At 31.7% G+C, this 19355-nt stretch overlaps 3 protein-coding genes across 3 annotated transcripts; 2 read left to right on the top strand and 1 right to left on the bottom strand.

Annotated features, from left to right (window-relative positions):
* The first annotated feature begins 5922 nt into the window (after positions 1–5922).
* On the top strand, positions 5923–8793 carry LOC115885455 (L-xylulose reductase-like). The gene is made up of 5 exons (XM_030904374.1): positions 5923–6248; positions 7771–7851; positions 7910–8081; positions 8147–8464; positions 8636–8793. The coding sequence occupies exons 1-5, from the start codon at positions 6197–6199 to the stop codon at positions 8745–8747; spliced, it is 735 nt and encodes a 244-aa protein (XP_030760234.1). The 5' UTR covers positions 5923–6196; the 3' UTR covers positions 8748–8793.
* A 327-nt stretch (positions 8794–9120) lies between these two features.
* Positions 9121–10445, top strand: LOC115885349 (cyclin-H). The gene is made up of 6 exons (XM_030904231.1): positions 9121–9237; positions 9290–9486; positions 9540–9741; positions 9796–10027; positions 10086–10200; positions 10259–10445. The coding sequence occupies exons 1-6, from the start codon at positions 9121–9123 to the stop codon at positions 10386–10388; spliced, it is 993 nt and encodes a 330-aa protein (XP_030760091.1). The 3' UTR covers positions 10389–10445.
* Positions 10446–10940: 495 nt separating this feature from the next.
* LOC115885367 (homeobox protein ceh-19-like) lies at positions 10941–17998 on the bottom strand. Its single transcript, XM_030904264.1, has 4 exons — positions 17682–17998; positions 11572–11741; positions 11355–11491; positions 10941–11293 (listed from the first exon to the last, which is right to left on the bottom strand). Exons 1-4 carry the CDS (start codon positions 17953–17955, stop codon positions 11062–11064), a joined length of 813 nt encoding a protein of 270 aa, XP_030760124.1. The 5' UTR covers positions 17956–17998; the 3' UTR covers positions 10941–11061.
* Positions 17999–19355: the final 1357 nt, after the last annotated feature.

Below are 19355 nucleotides of genomic sequence, written 5' to 3'. Positions count from 1 at the left end.
GGAAGAAGGGTGGAAGTAAATCGCAGAGGGATCTTATTAAGTCGGAGTGAGAGAAATGCGACCGACCGACGCGACGGTATGCTGTTGCGGCGTTGCCGATACGCTTTTCCCTATCAAGTAAAATAAAATCACGATCCCAAACCGCTTATTTTTAAAATACTTTTTTTTCAAGAGATAACTAGATAAAATCATTAGGTTTGTAATATTTCTGAGCATCTGAAATGGAATTATGAGGATATCGTTAAGGTGTCATTTTTTTATAACGAGAAAACGTAACAGGCCATAACTCAAGAACCACTTAAGAAAAATTCGATAACTTCAAGAAAATCTACAAAATAAAACAGTTATTTTATGTAAATACTGCTGCGTTAATCCAAACGGAAACTACTTGCCAGCAGTTAGGTTTACAGACATACAAATTTGCCTAACGAAAAAAAAAGCTTAACGTTTCATAGAGGATTTTTTGGAGAAATGAATCCGCCACATAGGTACACAGAGAGAAAGATTTAATTTATATAAGTGGGAGATATTTCTGATAATTAAATAATTTAATTCGTATCGGGCAATTAAATATGTAATTGAAGGAATTCAATTATTTAATTGGTAAATTTAATTGGTTAAAGAAAATCATATTTGCTATAAGTAATATTTTACAATACAGAAAAAAAACATTATTTAATTCTCTTAATAATAGTTTATTTGTTTCAGCATTATATTATGATATCTATAATTAATGATTGTCAACAAGAATATCTTGATTTAATTGTGATAAATAAATTATAATTTAGAATAGAAAGGTATATATTATTCCCAATTTTAATAAGATTTTTAAAACATATATATTTTATCCGTGACAGTATTAATTGTAAAAATTTGTTCAATATGCTGTAGGGCACTTGACTTGAAGTATAATCGATTCTCTTGATTCAGCAACACTGGGTTTCCACTTTTTTAACTTCATTGACTTATTACATATGAAAGAACATAATAGATAAGTCTGAATAAAGGTTCGTGAATCTGAAATTTGGAAAAAAGATTATGTCCATCTGGGTTAGGCGCATATTTATATGCTTTTGAAATTTAACACACCTTGTAATAATTCGCCTTGTACAGGTTGACTAAGAACTCATTGTTCGTGTTGACACAAGTCTTTTTCTTCAGCTCCAATGCTGCGTCAAACAAAGCAGAGAATTTCGTAAAAAAATGATTTACTTTTTCTGGATATTCTATCTCAAAATCTTTTTCAATCTGAAAATTAAGGCGTTTGGTATTAGAAAGAAAATCACAATGGTAATAAAGTAATAATAATAATAATAACAAAAAGGGCTTACTAGGATATATCCAAAATTATACTTCAAAATAGGTCATTCGTTTAAAATACTGGACACCGTCTGAAAGGTTGAAGTGGCCAACTGAGTACGTCTGAAACTATTGGTTTCGATCCAATGCTTGAAAACGTCCTCAAATGGTTCGGAATTTTGTTCGAGCCAAATTTTGGAATTTAGAGCTACTTCAGATATTTGATCTAAAAAAACATGAATATATAACGTGTGATAGTTTTTACAGAATAATTCTAACCTTCTCCTGAAGTACTAAATTCGTCATCGCATCGTTTCGGCTCTGGATTCCATTTTTGGAAGTACTCCTGCTTCCCTTAAAATGGCCAATTCGTTCTACAATTCACAGACTACCAAGAAATAGATAAACGCCAGTAATATTTTAATTCTAGAAGGCATGCTTTTAATTGCCACAAGTAAACTTTAATTTCTAGAATTATATAATTAATTTTATTCTTCCAATAAAATTACAATTATTAATTTTTTTTTTCATTATTATGAAAAATGTAATTTAATTGGCGGAATAAAATTTTGGTAAAAATGTTTAATTTTTTGGGTTTTTTATAAACTTAGCATAGTTTTAGTTGAATCAACAATAATTTTATTGCTGTTACAATACATTTTTCAATTAAATATTTTAGTTGCATTAATTAAGTAGAAAAATTAATTAATTTTATAGCAAATATGCTTTTCTTATTCGAATTCATATTTTCTGTTTTGAATTAAATTATTTTTAAGAAAATGAAATAAACTGATTTAATACGCACGAATAATTTATTTCTCTCTGTGTATAGACATTTTTTTCGTATAAAATAGTAGGAAAAACTTTAAAACGTGGCAACCCTTATTTGCGGCAAATTTTTGACGTTCAAGAAACAGCGTGATGTTTGAATTTGACGTTCAAAACAAGTTTTTTGCTTGATCAAGAAAAATCGTTCAACCAAAATCGACTAGCGAATTGAAAACTTCTTGTACTGCCTTGATACACACCCTAGCCACGTCATTTTTTTAAACGTCGTGAGTCAGAAGAGAACCAATTTTTTGTTCGGCTCATATTATTAATTCAGCCTGCTTCTCGACTAGATCCTCCAATAATTACATGCTAGCCAACACTAGTAGGCCATTTCTTATTCCATAATATGGAAAGCAGGAGCTCGAGGCCTCCGTTGCAACGTTTCGTACTTGTTTCGTACAGACCCGCTTCAGGGTAGGACTGGACTGACCGGCCCACCGCGATCGCATCTTAAAATATTTTAATGTATACAGGGGCCACAGTAGCGCATTAGTAATAAGAGAAATAATTCACGCGGCTTTTAATTATATATCTATGTGAAAACATCATGATTAAGGCGAATGAAGAAGAAATAATAAAGAAGAAATATGAAGGAGTGGGTTTTATTTATGCGCAGTATGAAATATCGAGAGGATTCTGGTTTGTACGGGCCTGGAGATGCTTATCAGGCTTCATAAATTTTCGATTCTTTTGTCGATTCAGAAGGAGAGACTGTTTAGTATTCTACTAGTATTTAAATTTGTCAAATAAAGTACTGAATAAAAAAAATATATATTAACACTAGCGTGTACCAGCGAATTAATCATTTGTAATGGTGATGATAAAGCAAAGCAAGAATTTCCATTAACATACAAACTGGGTAAAATTTTCTCACATTTATGTCAGCATGAGAAAACTCGGTAAACTTGGTAATATTTGAGGGGTAGTTTCATCTCGTTGGAATTTGACTTTCGAAAAATCCGTTTGCACAAAAATAAGCTTTTTACGTCAAGCACTTTAAGCAGAATCGTGGTTAAGAAATTACCCAACTTTTTGGAATTCCCTGTATTACCCCTCCTTATCGAACCTCTACACCCCACAGTCAATCCGTTTGCCAAAAATCAGCTTTAAACGTCAAGCAGTTTAAGCAGAATCGTGATTACTCAATGGTCATATTTTATGAAACACCCTGTATAAATTTATAAAAATCTTAAAATATGTAAGGTAACAAAATAAAATATACGTGTTTAAGAGTTCTTCCCAAAAAACTCACCGGTTTTTAAATAAAAAATATTTTAATATTTGAGGGATAGTTTCACCCCCTTAGAATTCGAGTTTCGAAAAATCCCATTTTATCGAATCTCCACGCCCTAAAATCAATCCGTTTTCCAAAAATCAGCTTTTTGCGTCAAGCGCTTTAATCAGGATCGTGATTAATCAATGACCAGATTTTTCGAAACACCCTGTATACATTTTTAAAAAATCTTAAAATATGTAAGAAAACAAAATAAAATATACGTGTTTAAGCGTTTTTTCGGAAACTTGACCGTTTTTTAAATAAAAAATATTGTAATATTTGAAGGGTGGTTTCACCCTCTTGGAACTGGAATTGCGAAAAATCCCTTCTTATCGAACCTCTACACCCTAGAATCAACCTGTATGCCAAAATTGAGCTTCTTACGTTGAGTGGTTCGAGCAGGATCGTGATCAGTAAGTCAGTCACTTAAGGATTTTATATATTAGTATAGATAAGTGTTTTACAGCCTGATAGGGGGGTCTGAACAAACAATAGCTATTTATGTAACTAGTACCTAAAATGATGTTTTTTAGGACGAATCATTACTGTTTGCGGACGAGGCGTTAGCCGAGTCCGAAATAGTAGATGAGTCCTAAAAAACATAATTTAGGTACGTGTTACATACACTATTTTTTGTCATACGCTTTTTACAGTTTTTTAGAACGCATATTTGCAAATTTTCCATATTTGAAATTATAATGTTTTAAAAAAGTTGGCTATATAAATTCATATCTTAGTAACGAGTTTGTTTATTTCATCGCATTTTGACATGTCATTCGAAAGTCACAAAAATCACACAAATTCATCAACAATTTAGACATTTTAGTCCATAAAGGTTGCCATGACGACCTTTACGGCCTAGGCCGAAAAAGAAACATTTTACGGACTGAAATGAGTCCGTAAAATAGCTGTTTTTGGGAGCGTATGACAAAAAATATATTTTCTAGAACTTCCTGTTATTTCTTCTGTGTACTTCTTAGTGTCTTTTAGTTATTCATAGCCAGATTTTAGGTTTTTAGCTTGGCTTTACTTTTAAGAACACAAAAAAAACGATAAAACATTATTTTTTTTACAGAAAACCCAATTTTTCTCTTTTTTTTTCGTTTTACTTTATTTAAATAATTTATATAGGTCTCCAGCCAATAAAAAATGGACGACGTAATTGTTTAATTTGGCATCATTACGGTGGGACAGGACAAGAAAAAATTACCGATTAGTCCTAGGGTAGCGTGTCTTGAAAGAAATAGAAAAAATCTTTAATAATAAACTATGTGGTAAAATAACTGAGGTATTGTCGTTATTTATTGATGGGATGTTTGAGAAAAATATATATTTTTCTTGTGTTTTCTACTAAAGAAAATTGGAAAATTTCTGTAATTTTAAGATACAATATCATCGAAAAAAAACGGCGTCGACGATGGCTATGACATGAAGATCGGGTCATTTTACATGTAAAATTATACAGGGTGGCCCATCGAAAACGTTCTGCAAGGCATAACGGCCGGGGTAATTTTTTTTTCAGAAAATTCAAAAACACGTCAATTTTGTTTGTGAGTGGGACAACTTTTGCCCAAAAATGATTTCTTCAGTGCTGAATGTTTTCTTCAGTGCAAAACTCATCAAAATTTAATATAAATAATTTTTCCAGCCTCTAAATAAAATGAACAAATGTTTCCACTTTCATGATCAAAGGCTTTTAAATGGGTAAATAATTTCGAGTTATCCAGAGATTCGGATTCTTTTGCAAATTTTAGACAAATATGACATTGATGTATTTGAAGACCCTTTTTAATGATGTAGTCAAACATAATTAAAGGCATTTTGAGTTGAAAACATTTCTCAGAGGCTGTTTGATATAGTGAAAACTATAAAATTTGACCACCCATGTGAGAAATTTCCTCTTGTTTACATCATTAAATGATTTATTAGATTGAAAATATTTGATGTACTAAAGTTTACAAATAAAGATTTATATAGTCGAAAAAAGTCCGATAGAACCAATAGAAAGGTAACTATTTTGTCACATTTTTAATTAAATTTTGTTAAATAAATTAATTTTTTATACTATAAGGTGTTTTTTCCTTATAAATAAACACATTTGTATCCCATTTTAAATAAGATATACAAATTACCAAAACTTAGAAATAACAGTTCAAAAGTTCAACAAAATCCTACACGCGTTTCGCGTTTTTAAAAAGAAACATATAACCACGCACTATGTCATTCCAGCAAGCGAATACGACACAGCATAGGTTTCCGGACTAAACGACTGGTGTATTTACACCACTCAATAGGCGTGTCGGGTTTGCCGAGCGGTTTCCGATGCAGTCACTTTCTTTCGCATCTGTTATAGGTAATTTGTGCCACCGTAGTTATATACACCATTTTTTTGACACCCTGTATACCCTTTATATTTATCGCTAATGCAACAGTTAGGTTGTTCTTTTTATATACCCGAGTGTGTTAAAAATAGTACTTTACACTCTCTTGCAAGTTGAACTGACTGAAAGCATTTTGTTTTAAATATAAATCAGTCAGTCACTAGTCGCACCGCAGTAATGGTACTTACGCTTTTTTAAAAATAAGATTTTTAAGCCTATTTGAAACGTTGATCAAGCATACTTGTAATTAAGTGCGATGTGTGCATAATTAATCGAAGCAGTACCTACTATCGTCTCGCTTGTATAGGTACCACCTCAATTATACGCTCTGATTGTTGCAGTTTTGTGCGCGTACTTTTACGGTTAATAAGAGAAAAAAATAGGTATTGGAATAAATTACAGGGTGAATATGAATATTAATTTTGAGAATAAAAGGATTTTAGTCACTGGAGCTGCATCAGGTAAAAGTATTTTCTTGAAAAAAAAAACACTAATAAGTACAACAAAAAGAAGTATCTACTTCATATGCTTTAGTTCTAGCTCGTATAATTACTTCATATATACAGGGTGGCGCCTCTCAAACACCGCGGAGGCTCCAAAGAGAACGACAGTTTGTATTGAAATGAAATTTTGTGAGCATATGTAGGTTAATTCAGAGCACTTTTTAAAAATATAGATAGTTCGTTGGTGTCCCCAAAAAAAGTTACATATCAAAGTTGGGTTTTTTGTAATGGAACACCCTATATATTAATTGATTTTCGGATTCTGGGAGAAAAATAAAGGTGAGTTTTATAAGAAAAGTATATGACTAAAATGTAAGGTTTTTGAAATATTTAACATTTTCTAGAAATAAAGAACAATTTTTAAATTCCAATTAAAGCTACCTAAACTGGAATTTACACGGTATCGCCTAATATGTAGTTAAACCAACTATTGTACTTTAAATCAAATTAAAACTTGGTGCAAAAAGTTATACAGGATGAGACAAAATTAATATTGAACATTCGACACCTTTAAAAGCATGTTACTCTTTTATTTTAAATGGAACACCCAGTATATTATTCCGATATTCAATGGAGAATTTATGAGAGACATTATTGTAGCTGCTTTTCGAGGCAGAACTCCACATATGCCTTTTAAAATGACAATCATTTTTTGCAGTTAACAGGAAACAAAGCATTTTGAGCCTTTGATTTCATCTAGCTAATTTTTGTCACAAAATTATAATTTTATATCAAGTTTTAATTCTGTAATAATTAAAATATGTTTTAAACGTGTATCTTTTTATTACAGTTGAGTATTTTACGCTACAATCTTTAATTTTTGTTAAATTAACAAAAGATATATCACACAGCCACCTAGATTTTTTCAAATAATAAAGATCTACTCAAGCAAAATCATAAAAATTAAAATATCTAGGAAAATCTTTATCTGAGGGGTAGGCAACCTTAATAATATTTTGAAGATATATAAATTCCCCATTGAACACCGGAATAATATACTGGGTGTTCCATTTAAAATAAAGGAATAACTTGCTTTTAAAAATGACTAATGTTTAATATTAATTTTGTCTCACCCTGTATAACTTTTAATAAATAATGGTTACTGTAATTAAATATCAGCCTATACAAGGTCATTAAAATTTAGGTAGCTGTTATCGAAATTTAAAATTTTCTCTTCATTTTCACAAAATGTGAAATATGTCAAAATCCTTAGAAAAAAAACAACTTTGATGTGTAACTGTTTTGACGACACCCTGTATAATTCTATATACATATTTTATAAAATGCTTTCAGTTAACTTACATATACTGCCAAAATTTAATTTCGATATAAACAAAAGTTCTCCTTAGAGCTTCCGCGGCGTATGAAAGGTGCCACCCTGTACAGGGTGTCTCATTTCTAACAGGGACAACTTAATAAAATAAACAATTAGAAAGTGTAAAGTACATTTTAATATTGTCCAACGCAATTATTTATTTAGGAATAGGAAAAGGCATAGCAACTCGTCTTGTTCAATGTGGAGGCACAGTCATTGCGGTAGACAGATCAGAGGAAAATTTAGGTACAAATAAAATGTTTTATTGTATAAAATAAGAACAAGTATTGTTTTTGATATATAGACAAACTCAAAGGAGAATTTCCAACGGTAATACCAGTGGCTGTTGATTTGGGTTCCTGGAATGAGGCTCAAGAAAAAATAAAAGTTGTTCTACCGGTGGATCTTTTAGTAAATTGTGCTGGGTTGGATATAATCCAGTCTGTTGGCGATATCACCGAAGACGCTTTTGATAAGTATACGAAAATTTATGATTAAATTATATATTTTTTAATAAAAATTATGGTATTTAATTTTTCAGAATTTTTAACGTTAATATTAAAGGACTTGTAGCTGTTACACAAATCGTTGTAAACGACTTAATACAGAGAAATACTCCAGGATCAATAGTAAATATATCCTCACAAGCTTCCCTGAGTGGTTTACTCTACCAAAGTCTTTACTGTGCCTCAAAAGGGGCCGTAGATGCGTTTACAAGAGCCCTAGCCATGGAAGTAGGCCCTAAAAAGATCAGAGTGAACTGTGTGAATCCCACAATTGTCATGACTGAGTTGGCTATCAAGGCTTGGAGTGATCCTGTCAGAAAACAGGCAGTTTTAGACAGGATTCCTTTGCAGAGGTAAAAACAAGCATAATTTTGACACCCTGTATACAAGTTTTAAGCAGTGAAAATCATAAAATGTTATAGATATATACGAAATGTTACTTATACATTATATTTTCTTATTTTCTATTAAAATACAACATTGGGTCACCCTATATATAGTAAAAATCTATTTTCTTGATTTAGATTTGCTGAAATTGACGAAGTAGTTGATGTAGTCCTTTTCCTACTAAGTGATAGATCAAGCATGGTCACGGGACATTGTCTGGCAGTGGACGGTGGATTTTTAGCTGCTTAATTTATTATTGTTTCTTTATTTCTTTAAATAAAACTGTTTTACTGTATTGAAATTTATTATTTGACCCCTTATTAGTCAGGCAACCAGTAAAACCGTATGTTGATGGTGGTGCCATCTATGAATCAGGTGCGATACTACATCGGATGTTTTTTTATAGATTTCTGTAATATGTATGGTAATGCCATCTATTGAAAACTTCCTGTACTACAATTAATTTTTTTAAAGGTTCCTATTTTTTATACAGAAATCTGTAATAACTATTAGAGGAATCTGTAATTTATAATTTTAAATTTTTGAAATATAACACAACCTTAAATTTTCCAATCAAAAATTCAAATAAAAATACTGTTTTTGCTTGTAAAATATTTTAAAAATGTTTCCTACAAGTACACAGTGCAAATTCTGGATGTTCGGCAGTGAGGAAGAACTAAACAAGCTTAGAGAGAGCGCAAACACCAAACATATACAACGATATGGAAGGAATGTCGGTGTAGGTTTTCAAAATATTCAATAATAACAGATTTTATATCGTTTCTTTTTAGGAATCCTCTAAATACGACTTTTTTCTCACACCGGAGGAAGAAAAAATCATGGTAAAACGCTTCGAATTGCATTTGAGAGACTTCTGTAAGAGATTTCAACCTCCAATGCCACGATGCGTAATTGGAACAGCTTTTCATTACTTCAAAAGGTTTTACATCCGTAATTCTGTGATGAATTATCACCCAAAAGAAATTATGTATAGAATTTAATGGTAAATTATATTTTCTTTGCTCTAAACAAGGGTTTTAGGGTGACATGCATATACCTGGCTTGTAAAGTCGAAGAATTCAATGTCTCCATCCAGCAGTTTGTTGCAAACATTAAAGGAGATAGAGAAAAAGCTACAGACATTATTCTAAACAACGAATTACTTTTAATGGAACAACTAGACTTCCATCTAGCTATTCACAACCCATACAGACCGGTAGAAGGGTTATTAATTGACATTAAGGTATAAATTTAATTTAAATCTCTTCAAAACAACTCAAAACATATTTTTAATCAGACTAGAGGCTCACTACATGATCCAGAAAGACTCAGACCTGGAACAGAACAGTTTTTGGATAGGGCTCTTTTAACAGATGCTATAATGCTGTATTCACCTAGTCAAGTCGCGTTAGCTGCAGTGCTTCATGCCGCTTCGAAGCTTCAAGAAAACCTTGATTCATATGTTACAGATATTCTTTTTGGAGAAGGTGGTAGAGATAAGTTAGAAATTTTGATTGATGCTGTTAGAGGTAAGGGAATTCCTATTTTTTGCCTAGTTTTATTATTTTTTTTTTGCTTTTTTTATAGCTATAAGGTCAATGGAAAAAATGGCTGATTCTCCACCAGATAAAAACCTTATAAAAGTCTTAGATAAAAAGTTAGAAAAGTGTAGAAATCCTGAGAATAATCCTGATAGTGAGATGTATGATTTTTTTCTGTATTATTTAGATATGTTTATGTTGTTTTTTTGAATTTTTTAGATATAAGAAGAAAATGCAAGCAATGTTAGATGAAGATGATGATTTGTATAATGCAATATCTCAGCAAAATCAAATAAGAGATTCTTCAGCTTTGAATATGAGTCTCCCAGCTTCACCAGAAGTAGCTTAAATTTATTTATTTGTAAAATTTTATGGTTATATATGGTTATATATGGTGGTATAGTTTTACTTTTTTTATAATTTCAATAACAAATTAATAAATTTTGATATTTATTCTTGTATTTTTTACTTAATATTGTTTTGTTCTATTAAAATTAGGCAACCAGTTAAACACAGTATATTTTTTTTAATTTAATATACAGGATGTTCTTTAATGACATGCAATATTTGAGTGAGTTATTATTGGACCTGTTCTAAGAGAAAACCTTCATATGAATGTCCTAAACCTCTTAATTTTTGTGATACAGGGTGGTAAATATTACACTCAAGTTTTCTTTCTTAGAATAGGTCTAAGAATCGCCCCCTTGTACATATAACACCCTGTATATAGGTCTAAAATGAAACAAAAATGCCAAGAAAATTAAGTGAGTACGTCTCTAACAATAAAATCACTTTTAGTATATTTTTTTCAGTTGAAATTTAACTAAAAAGTTTTTAGTTATAATAATCTTCAAAATGCAGATTATAATAAATAAAACAAAACTATTTTCGAGAACTATATTCAGTTTTATTCCAATCACATAATAAAATAATTTATCATACAGTACAGCAGTAAAAAAATCCAAAAAATATTAAGTACTTAGGTATATACAAAAGTTAATTAGAGTAAATCATACAAATTTTTAAGGGTTATCAAAATGCCTTCTGAAATTTTGTAATTGTACCATAGGAGAGTATTCTGGTGACTGTTCACTCTGATGGTGATGGTGGTACTTGATGTAATCATCAACGTGGTGTGCCTGTGAGCCCAGCCTTATGTGAGTTGGTAGTGGATTCGTGGGAGGAAGTGGTACATTGCTGGGAAGTACCGGAGGTACACTGGAGAGTCCCGGTTGGCCGGGATAGTTGAAAAACCTAAATAAACAAATAAAAAATAAATATAATGTTCTAAAACTATTCCCAGAACTCAATATACCATAATCTATCTCCTAAATATATTGGTCTGGGTGTGAGAATTCCTATTGAAGAGTAGTACTGTTGTGCTAGCAATTCTATGTCGTTAGTATACTTTCTTTTCCATTTGGTTCGTCTGTTTTGAAACCATATTTTTATCTAAGACAGAATTGTAATAAATATTATTGATACTAATATTATAATTTAAAGATTCTTTGTTTTTTTTTTAGTATATTTACCTGTGTTTCTGTTAGTTTCAAAGCTTTGGACAGCTGTAATCTCTTGGCTACTGATAAGTACTTGTTTTTCTCGAATTCTGCTTCTAGAGATTTGATTTGTGAAGCTGTGAACGCCGTTCTAGGTCTCTTTTTTCGTTCATCATCAGATTTGGCATCTGAATAAGAGAAATCTAGAAAAAAAAAACATATATCAATTAAAAAAAGACTAGGGCTGTGCACAGGGCGGGCCTAGGGCACTTGTTTTTTTTTTAAAAGAAGAATAATATTAAAAAAGAAACACATTTTTATAATAAAACGTTTAAATGAATTTCTCTTGGTTGCCAAACCGTGTTCCAGTAGATTACTTAAATACCTACAAATTTTCTAAAAAACTAAATAGAATATTGTTTTATTAGGAGTAAAAATAACACTTTTTTGACGAAGCTGTACGTTTGACATACAGGCGAGGCACAAAAAAGTCATTTTTACTCCGAATAGAATATGCTATTTTTTTCAAACGCCACGAATAATTTTTTAAACAATTCAAACGTTCCAAATAATACAAAAAGATTTAAAAGTAATACCTTATAAGTAATTTTAATATTTAGCTATGAGTCATAATTCAAGATTTCTCTGGGAGGTGCCCAGTAGTACTGGGCACGGCCCCCCCAGGCCCCCCTGCAGCTACGCCAATGTCCACAAGGTTACAAAAAATAAAAAAAAACCTTAGAATCATTGTCTTTAATCCCCATTATTCTGAGAGTTTTAACACTTCTTTTTCGTCAGAGCAATTATCGCAAAATTAGCCTCTTCTCATCTCCACGTGCGACAAATTACGAATAAATAACTCAGTTAAAACGGTGTCCCAAAATTAAACCGGCACCACTCTCTGCTATATAGAAAGACGAACAGGCTTTAACGCTAGATGACACCTTTGGCCAATTACGAGACACGTAAATAGTTTAACTGCCGCTATAAATTCGAACGCATCGTTTGCCGCCGCGGAAAGCGATTTATTTCCACAATCATTAGCGTCACAGAGCTGAGGACAGGAGGGGAGAGAGGTAGGAGCGTCGTCGGCATCGCGCTCTGATGTCCGTCGCGACGCTAGGTGACCCCAAAGTTCAAAAGTTAAAAGAGAATCCATTAAAAAGTTCTATCGAACTTTTGTTGGCTTTATTTTTGTTATTTAAAAGTAACTATAACGTTTCGGATAGTTATATCAGTCTCCGTTATCAATTAGGCACTAAAACTAAGCGTCCGAAAAGCTGTAACAAGAATATAGGGGCTGTAGTTATTACTGTAAAAAAATCATTCGCCTGGGAGCTATACAATACGATGGAACAACCGATACTCTCTCAAAATTATTAACATTTTAGCTCAAACTAAAACATATTCTGATAGAACATAAAATTCTGCATACGATAAGTATAATTTTGATTGATTCAGAATTATATTAATATTTTTTTCAGCGGTTCAAATATTGGACCTGTTTTTTTAAGTTTTTAGACAAAATAAGCGGAACTATCGCTGTCTCTCCGGGGCTCTCCCTCAACAATATTAATTTTTTAGCTCAAACTAAGACCATATTTTGATAGACTATAAAATTCTGCATACGACAAGTATAGTTTCGATTCTTTTAGAATTGTATTAATATTTTTTTCAACGGTATAAATGCTGGGCTTGTTTTTCCACTTTTAAGACAAAATAAGCGGAACTATCGTTGTCTCTCCCGGGCTCTCCCTCAATATTATTAACTTTTCAGCTAAAACTAAGACATATTCTGATAGAATATGAAATTCTACATACGACAAGTATTGTTTCGATTCCTTTTGAATCGTATTAATATTTTTTTTAACGGTACAAATGCTGGTCTTGTTTTTTGAACTTTAAGACAAAATAAGCGGAAGTACTGCTGTCTCTCCCGGGCTCTCCCTCAATACTATTAACTTTTCAGCTAAAACTAAGACATATTCTGATAGAATATAAAATTCTGCATACGACAAGAATAGTTTCGATTCTTTTAGAATTGTATTAATATTTTTTTCAACGGTATAAATGCTGGGCTTGTTTTTCCACTTTTAAGACAAAATAAGCGGAACAATCGCTGTCTCTCCCGGGCTCTCCCTCAATACTATTAACTTTTCAGCTAAAACTAAGACATATTCTGATAGAATATGAGATTCTGCATACGACAAGTATAGTTTCGATTCCTTTTGAATCGTATTAATATTTTTTTTAACGGTACAAATACTGAGCTTGTTTTTTGAACTTTAAGACAAAATAAGCGGAACTACTGCTGTCTCTCCCGGACTCTCCCTCAACACTATTAACTTTTCAGCTAAAACTAAGACATATTCTGATAGAATATAAAATTCTGCATACGACAAGTATAGTTTCGATTCCTTTTGAATCGTATTAATATTTTTTTTAACGGTACAAATACTGGGCTTGTTTTTTGAACTTTAAGACAAAATAAGCGGAACTACTGCTGTCTCTCCCGGGCTCTCCCTCAACACTATTAACGTTTCAGCTCAAACTAAGACATATCCTGATAGAATATAAAATTTTACATACGACAAGAATAATTTGAGTTCTTTCAGGTGATTAATAGTTAGTTTTTAAACGGTAAAACAAAAACTCTTACTGTCATGCTTGATCTCTTGACTTACTTTTAATTTAAACAAGGATAGAATGCATAAAACTGAAAACCTAGACATCAAACATACTCTAAGTAGTTTTAAATTATGTACAGTAAGATTTTGATAGTGTAGATATATCAATTTTGAAAATGATAATGCAACATTTTGATCAAACATAAACAGTCGCATGTGCGATGCCTTTAAACTAATACACCGTCCAAAATTAGGAGTCCCAGAGCTCCGCCTCTTGGTCATTAGTTAATCGTCAACAGATCTGGAGACGCCTTCGAAAAATTATCGCGCTCATAACCATTTTTCAGAGCGCTAATTGGCGTCGGCCGGATACGCCAAATTAGACACCAAACGACTCTGTATCCAGAGACGATCCAGAGAATGCGTTTGAGTCTCCCCTAAAAGCCTGTTCTTGATTTGTCACTCTCGGCAATTTAGGAGACGTTTATATTTACGTCTCGGTTTGGAAAATAAATCAACAGAAGAAAAACATCTCGTTTATAATTTTGTATAGAATAAAGATGGATAAATTTATCGATAAATCTAAATATCGATGTAGTTTAGAACTACTCAAAGCATGCTGTTAATTGGGTCTTCTGTCTTCTGCACTCTATCTTCTCTTAAATTCAAAGAACCTAGGTCGATAAATCTGCAATCGCCAGACAGTAAGAGTTTCTATTTTTACTTTAATTAACCATCTGAAAGAACTCAAACTATACTTGTCGTATGTAAAATTTTATATTCTATTAGAATATGTCTCATTTTGACTTAAAATGTTAATAGTTTTGAGGGAGAGCCCGGGAGAGACAGCGATAGTTTCGCTTATTTTGTCTTAAAGCTGAAAAAACGGGACTAGTATTTTGTACCGCTGTAAAAAATATTAATACAGTTCTAAAGGAATCGAAACTATACTTGTCGTGTGAAGAATTTTATATTCTATCAGAATATGTCTTAGTTTGAGCTGAAAAGTTAATATTTTTGAGGGAGAACCCGGGAGAGACAGCGATAGTTCCGCTTATCTTGTCTTAAAGTTGAAAAAAGAGTGCCAGTTTTTATACCGTTGAAAAATATATTAATAAAATTCTAAAGGAATCGAAACTATACTTGTCGTGTGTAGAATTTCATATTTTATCGGAATATGACTTAGTTTGAGCTAAATAGTTAATAGTGTTGAGGGAGAGCCCGGGAGAGACAACGATAGTTCCGCTTATTTTATCTTAAAGCTGAAAAGACAGGACCAGTGTATGTACCGTTGAAAAAAATATTAATAAAATTCTAAAGGAATCGAAACTATACTTGTCGTGTGCAGAATTTTATATTCTATCAGAATATGTCTTAGTTTGAGCTGAAAAGTTAATATTTTTGAGGGAGAGCCCGGTAGAGACTGCGATAGTTATGCTTATTTTGTTTTAAAGCTGAAAAAAGTGTAGTAGACTATTAATAGTGTTGAAAACAATAATATTAATAAAACTTTCAAGAGATCCAAACTATACTTGTCGTATGTAGAATTTTATAGTATATTAGAATGTGTCTAAGCCTGAGCTAAAATGTTGATAGTTTTGAGGAAGAGCCCGGGAGAGACAGCTATAGTTCTGTTTATTTTGTCTTAAAGTTAAAAAAAACTGTTTCTCAATAGATTTTTTCTTTTTCCTTTTGATTTTGCATATTTTTACTTGCAATTCCAAAAGTATCATTTATACCAATCCTGCTATAGGTGTCCCCTTCAACATTTCCTCCTCCTTCTCCTCAGAAAAAACATTCCCCTCTGGCCATACATCAACGCCTAATTGACAGGACTTACAGGAAACGTATAGCCTCAGACAAAGTGACACTAAACGCCGTCTAATTACCGCTAGACGTTCCCCTTTCCCCTCATACCTGTTGTGGCCCCCCTTTACCCCGACTCCCCTGTTCTAAAGGGTTATTTAAAACCCACACCGAATTGTTTTGGGATATCTGTCGTCGCCTCTAGCAAAACACCTTCACAGAGTTAATTTGTTATTTGTTCGTGGCCTAATGGTAATCGGTTATTATAATTAGATATCAATTAAGAGACTAATTGTGTAATATAGTATAATATATACTTTAAAATACTTGGTTTCTTTAATTTCTGTGTACAGGGTGTCCCATTTTAGTTGAAATCATACGGTATCTCCGTTATTCGTGAAGATAGAAGGGTGCGGTTTTTGTCAAACGGAAGATGCCGTAATCTCTTGCCTTGTATCTCTGTTATTGTTAAAGGTACAAGTATTGAGACGGTGAAAACTGTTTATTGTAGGACTTTTTACGTAGAATACAGTGGCGTAGTTTGTTATTCAACGAAAAGAATATTTTTAAAGATATGAACTAAAGTTATGTTTTCTTAAATGGAACGCACTGTATATTTATAAATTATATTATCTGGTTTGCCATAGGCTTCTCAAAAATATATAACACTCTATATTTATTTTTATTTTTTAATGCAATATTTAAAAAAATATATTAAAAGAATATATTAATTAGTAGGCTTATTATTATATTAAAAGTATACTGCTATCTGTCCCTTGTTTTATTTTGAGAGCCACTAATTAATTCTTTGTATATTAGGGAAACTTAAATCTTTACCGCTATTTGTAAAAATTTAAAAAAATCGTAACTCCAAAATTACAGTAGCTAACGAAACGCGGTTTTCAATTTAAGATTAGAATAATATTTGCAAGAAAATCTGTAATAACATCAAAATCAGTCAAAGTCGAAGTTTTTGAGATAAAAAAAACTTGGAAAAATTTCTTTACTTTGAAACTAAAAAACTGCCTACCAACTTTTTATTAACATATTTTAGTATGGGCGGCTATACGTGCCTATCGGCGCCAATTTTTTTATTTTCTATCACGGCCTATAATAATAAGAAAATGATATTTTTTTAAATATTGCGGTAAATAGTAAAAATAAATATAAAATATTATAGTTTTTAGAGAAAATGTGGGACAGGTTTCCGCATCCTCCTATCTTTACTAATAACGAAGATACCGTATGATTTCAACCAAAATGGGACACCCTGTACAATTATAAGAAAACTGAGATACGAAGGGCGTCGAAAAATGTAAAATTTTCAATTGCCTTCTATTTCAGGGACTAAAAAGGCTAGGACAAATCTGTGTATAGAATCATTAGTTTCATTTTTTTTTTGTTTACCAAAATAAGCATTTTGGTGCATGGAAGACGCGTATATTAAAATATAACATCAGAGGTATTTAAAAAAAATAGAAAATTTTACCACCCTGTATCCAAAAGGTTAAGATGTTTAGGACATATAACATATAGAGATATAGACATATAATATATATGAAGTTTTTTTCTTAGAATAGCTTCATAGACTCGCCTCATTAAAGATTAACATGTCATTTAGAAACACCCTGTGTATTTTAAAGTAATAAATAAATCTGTGGAGGCGCTTTCTCTAATATAAGATTAAAACTTTTCCCAAATCAACCATACCTGTTTCAACCATATTCCTTTGAAAATATCCTTCAGTCGTTGACACAACCTCCTCTTCAGTTCTTCCAAAATCACCACTATTCTCCACCAATAAGTCTCTCCCCTCATTATCCACATCCCCATCTTCCCCAACATCCCCTATTTTCTCATTTTTATCACCCCCCACACCTAGCAACGACTCGATAAGGAAATTTTTCGATTTTTCCGAGCACTTTTTCACCTGATCGATCGAACACTCGCGATTTTTCTCCAAATTTTCACTGCTGTCCGCCATTTTTTTTTTCTCTCTCCCCGATGTATACCACTTAGTCAACACGCTAAAGACATGTTTATATAAACAAGTGAGTCGCTACTTAAGCAGGGCCAACTCAGTTTAAAGATTCTGGCCAATAGGGAGCCAGGAGGTGTGGTTAAAGTAATAGATCTTGTGGGAGATACAGAGATACTAATTAAGATTAATAGGTTTCAGATTTGTCGTTTGGTGTATAGTGTCTGATGTGTGGCTATAGATATTTTTTTATAGTTCTAATTAGCTGAGATAGTATATGTGTCGTAATTTAAGCATGAATGATTCAAATTTTTTTTTCGATAGGTATTTTTTGTTAGTGCTAAGTGTTAATACATCGCATTCAAAAATTACATAAAATTATATACAGTGCGTCGGGCATCTGTAGCTCCTAGAATAAAAAACTTGCGACAGGGTGGCTCAAAAAAGTGCGAGTGGATCGGGATGATTTATTTTAAATGGAACCCCCTGTATATTATTGTATTTTTGGTTTTCTTTCAGATCACTTTACGTAATCCTAGGATATGAGTAAATATATATTTCGATAGTTTTAGAGATAATAATAATAAAAATATATTTTTCAGCCCTTTTAAAAAAAAATATTAAAAATACAAGAACTGTCCTGAAATCAAAACTATATTAGGTATTTACTTCAGTTGGTCTATACTTGCTTTGCTATAAATATTGTAATCATAAATCATACAGGGTGTTCGGAATTCTACGCCAAATTTTCTGAAACATAAAATACTTTTTCTGAATATTTTTTGTATTTCGAGTATTTCAAAATGTTTAACGGTTTCGCAGATACTCGTGGTATTTTTTCATAATATGGCTCTTTCAACTGTAAAATATCAGAGAAAAATCATTGGGTGGCTTTGATAAAAATTTACTGTGAAATAAAATGCCATATGAAATATAAAACCGCAAATATCTGCGAAACCGTTAAAAATTTTGAAATACTCTCAATACAAGAAATGTTTATTTTTTAATTCTCCATCTAGTAAAAAAATAATATACTAGGTGTTCCGTTTAAAAAAAACCGAAGAAAAATAAAAAAAGAAGAAAAAAGTTTGGCGTAGAATTTTGAACATCCCGTATGATTTTAGATTACGATATTTATACCAAAGTAGGTACAGACCATCTAGAAGGAAATACCTAATACAGTTTTGATTTCAGGGCATCAGTTCTTGTATTTTTAATATTTTTTTTAAGAAGGAATAAAAAATTTATATTTTTTATTTATTTATAAATATCTCTAAAACTATCGAAATATATTTACTCATATCCTATTACGTATTACGGATTACGTAAGGTGATCTGAAAGGAAACCAAAAATACAATAAAATACAGGGTGTTCAATTTAAAATAAATCTTCCCGATCCACTCAC

This window comes from Sitophilus oryzae, unplaced genomic scaffold (genome assembly GCF_002938485.1).
Source record: "Sitophilus oryzae breed Bouriz unplaced genomic scaffold, Soryzae_2.0 scaffold_381_pilon_pilon, whole genome shotgun sequence".
Lineage (NCBI taxonomy): Eukaryota > Metazoa > Arthropoda > Insecta > Coleoptera > Curculionidae > Sitophilus > Sitophilus oryzae.
Note: the sequence above shows the minus strand (reverse complement) of the source record. Positions and strands in the feature narration are given on the sequence as shown.